A 6,000-nucleotide genomic window follows, 5' to 3' on the forward strand; every position below is an offset into this window, starting at 1 on the left:
AAAGAAATACAAATCCAACACCCATTTAATATTATTACAACGAAATGCAAGTTCAAAGACATATATACATGAATAACAAATGCAAACATGTTTTCATTTATCATCTGTTTGATTTTTATCCTTTGCTTCTAATGTGGCTTTATGTTGCCGATCTTACCCCGCTAGTCATGATTTCGAAACATTAAGTACAACCCTGAGAACAGAATGCCAAGCCACGATCTGGCCACGTGAATAAGTTGAAGTTACATCCTTCTAACAGGAAAAGTAACTTTCGTTATCATGGAATTATAACAAAACCTGCCAATTCAATATAAATGGAAAAAAAATATTATATGGAATTGAACGAAAATGAAAATTTGCTTGATAATTCAACTACGCTTGTTGGAGAACAATAAAAACACTACACTCAACAAGCCACCAATAAAACTCAACTGCCTAACCTATAACCAAAGTCTCCTTTTAATTTGTTTTTAAAAAAAAGAGCTTGACAAACTTGCCCCGCATGCCGAAGTTGCCCCGGTCTCCCCTATAATAGAGGGAAAGTATGGCAATCGGTCGAAAAAATAATCTCCCGAGATTTTTATACAATATCGTAACAGATGACGCCACCAAATGTTGCCGGGAAAGTTAAGCAACTCGTTGCTGGACCTCTTTTTATATAATTTTAATACTGTTCTAATAGTGCAAGATACGAGACAATTCAGAAATGTAGTGGTTCTGTTGATTAGATGCGAAACTACGAAAATATACACTTGTTTAACACGGTTAAGTACCAAATTAACACGATATTAATCATCTCTACCTATTTTTATAACGGTGACACCTCTTGATACCACAGGACAATCCGAGATCGATTTCTATTAAACCTTATTCTTCTATTGACCTCACTTCTACTCGAGGCTTAACAATAGAAAGAAGGCCTTTTCAATCATACTATCGGATATAAATCTATTGTCCTATACCAGAAAGGTTCTAAATCTATAAAGAATCAACACAAAGTGAGATGGTATCTATTTTTAAAATCCTTCCACCATTAATCATGACCATATTATTTTCTTTTTCCTCGTTTTAATACGAAGATTTTATGTTAATTAATATTATAAACGGAAAGTTTTTATTACAATTTAATTACTTTTTAACGATTTAAGCTTTTTAAATAATAACAAAACTCATTTAAATATTAAAATAAGCGCTCATTAAGTCTCAAAAATGCAAAGAAAATATTAGTTTTAACGTTCAGAATCTTAAAAAAAAAATCCAGCAACGAGTTGCTTAACTTTCCCGTAAACATTTGGTGGCACCATCTGTTATGATATTTTATTTTTAAAATTTTATATTTTTAACTATTATAAAATGACAAAAAATTAATTTTAAGGATAGGGATGGGTTTTATAAAACTTATCAATGCTAATAACGAGTAAAATCGTCATTAATTCCGACTCTACTGGAGATACACACGACCCCTTTTATCTCCCCACCCCTTCGACCTTTAACCACCAAAATTTAATCGTATCGATCCCCCTAATACACAAATCTCCCTGCAAATTTTCAGAAATTTTCGATAAAAACCACTCGAGTTATTAAGCTTGAAAGAGAGCGAACAAAATCGTACCCCCTCTCCCACACAATAACATCCATAAACACAGACAAAAAAACCCGAATTTTTATCACATTCCTCGACGGTTCAAGGTGTCCCCAGTCCAAAAATGTAAATATTTTGGGAGTCATTTATTGGCCAGTGGCCATACTTTCCCTCTGTATCACACAGGAAAATAAAAATAAATCGTTTTAAAATAAACTTTTTAAAATTCAATTCTAATAAATTAATTAATTTCGGGGCAATTAAACAGCAATAATTTCTGGAATGCTTTTTAGTTGTTATTTTTATTACAAAATTGGATTTTTCTCAAGTAGAAGTAAATAATAAAACTATTTTTCCTCTCATTGTTCAACAACACAAACAATTATCTAATAAAAGGAAGTTGTTTTTGAATAGAAATAACGTGAAGACATTTCTCACAAAATAAAAAGAAAATATTGAGAAGAAAAATATATATATATATATATTTTTACTTGTAAAATAAATATAAAAACTTTTTTAAAATTGAATTTCTTAACTTTATTTGCAAGAAAAACGTTCATTGGCGTCGTGTGTAAGCTGCTTTTACGTATAGAAAGATCTATGTAACAATCGTAGGTTTGCAGTTTATTTTGTAAAGAAATTCAACAAACCCGAATCCAATTTGTACTTTCAACTTTTCCTGTTTATTTGTAATTTCCCAACGTAAAAAAATAACTTTGTATACAAAAATAAATATATATGAAGCAATACTTTATGTAAATCTTATAGAAATTCTCTCTGTCTCTCTCCTTCTGCAAGGTGCATAAGAATGACACTAGCAATGTTTTTCTTTTATATATATATATATAAAATTCAAAATTTGGTTTCTAGTATAAAAAAATCAAGAAAATTTAATTTAATTTGTTTTTTAGATTTAAATAATTCGACAGAGAAAAAATAAACCAATAAATACAATTTGATTATTGAATGACGTGAATAAAAATGCTACATCATCACGTGTGTCTTATTATTCAATAATCAAGCCAATGGATATAAATAAAGAAGATTCGTCCTTTTGTCAATCTTCTTATACATTTTAAAATATATAAATATATTCTTCAAGGATAATTTCGGAGGGAAAAAAAATGGAAAAAATATTGAAAACTGTCCTGTCTTTTCTTAGCTTTTTTTTATTATTATCGAACGTTTTGGTTGAAGCTTCTCTCGAAAAATATTGCGGTAAGTTGGAAAATTTCATTTTTAATATCAAATTTTACTCTCACCTTCTTTAATTTATATTATTTAAATATTTTAGCTCATCACGACTCTGCTAAAGTTCGTAAATGTGTGGTAGACCAGGGTAGAGAAATGGTAATAATTTTAATTGGGCTGCAATTTGGTAAAATTGTAGACCTATAAATTCTCACTGTCTTCTGTCCGTCTATCTGTCTGTCTTTAGTTATATAGATGATAGGGACGACTCCACGCTAACAGGAAAAGTATTATGTACAGAGGCGAGCCACTAGTAATTTGAGGCGGAGAGCATATATTTTAAATTAAAAATTGCAACCCGGCATTGTGACTATGTCACAATAAATAATTGTTCGTATTTCTTTAATTGTGTTTAGATGTTATGTTAAAATTTATGTAATATTTCTTATTGAATTATTTAGTAAATATTCACAAAATTTGATAGGTTATAAATGATTAAGTATAGCTATTTATATTATAAAGAATAATGACGATTTATTTTTAAATATTTGACAAATCTAAATAGAAAAATAAACAATAATAATTTACAGGTGAGCGACATCGCTTGTAGATGTGCAGCAAAACTGAAGCCAGATCTTTTCTTGCACGACGATGAGAAGAGAAGAGATTATTTTTGTGAGGAAGCATCACCCGAAGTGAGTTAAAAATATAAATAATTTATTAATTATATGTTTAAAAATCTCATTAATTTATAATTTTATTTTATTAATTCATTATTAATACAATTTTTGATTTATTTTTATTGTTACTTTAAGGAACGTGATCAATATGAAAATTGCTTTATTGAAGATCTTCGAGCTTTAAATGATCCCGAAGTATTCAAAATTTTAGATGTAAATTAATTACGATTTTATTTTTTAATTTTACATTTTAATTCCTTCCATATAATTAATATTTTCTTCTTTATTTGCAGGAATGTTTGGACGCTTATTAATATAATTTTAAAAGAAGTTCTTACCATCGATCAATTTTTTCTAATTAATTGATTGTAAAGTATTCTTATTAATACATTTAATCAAGAAATTTATAAATTTATAGAATTTATTTTAAAAAAAAAGAACCTTTTAATTGTAAAGATGTAAGAATTGTCAAATAAATTGAACTTGCATTATAACCTATGCTTCACTNTGATTTTCCCTAAAAGTCGGCAAGCTTACAAATTTGACACAAAAAGCCGTTAAGTTCGTTATCCGAGACAAAATTTTTCCAAAATAAAAGTTCGTTAACCGATTTGGTCGTTAACCGGGGTTCCACTGTATTATTGTAATTTTGCCTTACAACTGGTAAAGTTTAGAGACTCCAGAACTTTGGTATCATGTAGGTTGTCTTCAGGGAGTTAGGAGTACTCCAGAGATTTCTTTGGCAGATTAGTATAATTATTATGAGTAGTTATTCAGTTTAAATGTATCAAATTTACTCCAAATCCAACCTTTTCCTGTGGATGATTCTTTTTTGGACCTCCCTATCTCAGCCTCAGAAGTTAATATTGCAATCCAAAAGATGCAATTACATTCTGCCCCCGGGTAGACAATATTTCACAGTCTCTAATTGCTTATTCTAGGAGTTCATTAGTACCTCACTTGGTTAAATTGTTTAATCGGGTTTATGACTCTGAAATGATTCCGAAATCATGGTTAGAGGTAATTCACAAAAAGGGTTAACTTTCCTGTTAACTTTCGGCCCATATCATTGTTACCAGTTATTCAGAAAATTTTCACTTCCATTATGGGGAAAAGACTAGGTACTGTACATGGCTTAGGGAGAGGAATCTTAACGATATTAGCCGTTTTTTAATTATAAATAAGAATTAAATGGAATTTTCCTTGTTTATTGTTCTTAAAGTTCACGTATAAAAGGATAGAAAATCCATACTCGTTAGATAATGTTATGAAGGATATTCAAGAAAGTAAACAAGAAAAAATGATTCTAGCCATTTTCTGTTTAATTTTTATAATATCAGTTAGTGGTGAGAGTAAAATTCCCTTTGATAAATACTGCGGTAAGTACACCTTTCTATCGTAAAAACTAATTTGTAGACAAAACTACTCTACATACAAAAGAAATATATATAAACAATTCAGTTACGCTTTAATTAACTTAAATTACAAGCTTTTAAACGAGTTTAAAATAAATTTTTTTATGTTTTTAACTCAAATTTTCCAGTTTCATTTACTAAACGATGCTGTTTATTTCCAGTTCATAAGAATCCCGAAGCTACTCGTACGTGTGTTATCGATAATAAAATGCAAGCGGTAAGTATCTATAAATAATTAATATTATTTTATCTATAAAAAAAAAATTCAACAACGAGTTGCTTAACTTTTTCGGTAACATTTGGTGGCTCCATCTACTATATTTTATCCAGATTATGGATGTTGGTACAGAATGCGCTAAGAAGATAAACCCGGATAAGGATTTAAGTATTCCTAGCTCCAGGAAAGCCTATTATTGCGATGAAACAAATAAAAAGGTATATAAAATTAATTTTTGAATATTCTACAACTGCTTCCTTTTTATTAAAAACAGCTTGATGTATCTCAACGTCTTCTAGGATAGAGAAGAGTACGTCAAATGCCTGGACGATGGTGCAGAAAATTTAGATAATACTGAAGAATTATTGAAGATTATATCCGTAATTCTTAATTTTTTTTATTAAAAGAACAAATTTTATCTAAATTATTAATTATATTTTCATTTACAGAGATGTTTAGAGGAAAACTAACACTCGAAATAACATCACTCGCCAGATTATTTCTATGAAAATGATGCAAGATTGCTTTAATATCCTTTAATCAAGATCCGAAAACTTAACGTTTTTGTTAAGTGATTATGAAATATTGATAATTTCATAAGATTTAAAGAGAAAATAAAATAAAATTTTTAAATTGAAGCCTTTTTTCTCGTGTTAATCATACTCTTAGGCATCAAAATTTAAAATTTAAATTAGTTTTAATTACGTATGTAAATACCTTTACTCGAGGAAAAACTATTGTTTACATCTTCTAAATGAAAACTAAAAAGTCAATTTTTAATACATTTCGTAAGAATTAAATTATATCAATAAAAATGAAAACAGTAATTTTATTAATAATAATTAAATAATAAAGATTTTAAAAATAAATTCGTACTGCACATTCATTAAAAGTAATTTAAATTTTAAAAAATAT

General features: G+C 28.4%; 2 protein-coding genes across 2 annotated transcripts; both read left to right on the plus strand.

Moving 5' to 3' along the window:
* The first annotated feature begins 2,633 nt into the window (after window positions 1–2,633).
* LOC111629133 lies at window positions 2,634–3,785 on the plus strand. Its single transcript, XM_023373003.1, has 5 exons — window positions 2,634–2,800; window positions 2,877–2,932; window positions 3,364–3,468; window positions 3,589–3,666; window positions 3,747–3,785. Exons 1-5 carry the CDS (start codon window positions 2,707–2,709, stop codon window positions 3,765–3,767), a joined length of 354 nt encoding a protein of 117 aa, XP_023228771.1. The 5' UTR covers window positions 2,634–2,706; the 3' UTR covers window positions 3,768–3,785.
* A 664-nt stretch (window positions 3,786–4,449) lies between these two features.
* On the plus strand, window positions 4,450–5,595 carry LOC111629143. Its single transcript, XM_023373011.1, has 6 exons — window positions 4,450–4,473; window positions 4,676–4,832; window positions 5,030–5,085; window positions 5,199–5,303; window positions 5,385–5,465; window positions 5,535–5,595. Exons 1-6 carry the CDS (start codon window positions 4,450–4,452, stop codon window positions 5,553–5,555), a joined length of 444 nt encoding a protein of 147 aa, XP_023228779.1. The 3' UTR covers window positions 5,556–5,595.
* The last annotated feature ends 405 nt before the right edge of the window (window positions 5,596–6,000 follow it).

Source organism: Centruroides sculpturatus, unplaced genomic scaffold (assembly GCF_000671375.1).
Source record: "Centruroides sculpturatus isolate CEXI.00-Female unplaced genomic scaffold, Cexi_2.0 scaffold555, whole genome shotgun sequence".
Lineage (NCBI taxonomy): Eukaryota > Metazoa > Arthropoda > Arachnida > Scorpiones > Buthidae > Centruroides > Centruroides sculpturatus.

Coding starts and splice junctions, on each gene's coding strand:
- LOC111629133 (XM_023373003.1), top strand. CDS start 2,707: ATGGAAAAAATATTGAAAACTGTCCTGTCTTTTCTTAGCTTTTTTTTA. Junction 2,801..2,876: donor TTCTCTCGAAAAATATTGCG/GTAAGTTGGAAA, acceptor TAAATATTTTAG/CTCATCACGACTCTGCTAAA. Junction 2,933..3,363: donor TAGACCAGGGTAGAGAAATG/GTAATAATTTTA, acceptor AATAATTTACAG/GTGAGCGACATCGCTTGTAG.
- LOC111629143 (XM_023373011.1), top strand. CDS start 4,450: ATGATTCCGAAATCATGGTTAGAG. Junction 5,086..5,198: donor TCGATAATAAAATGCAAGCG/GTAAGTATCTAT, acceptor TATTTTATCCAG/ATTATGGATGTTGGTACAGA. Junction 5,304..5,384: donor GCGATGAAACAAATAAAAAG/GTATATAAAATT, acceptor AACGTCTTCTAG/GATAGAGAAGAGTACGTCAA.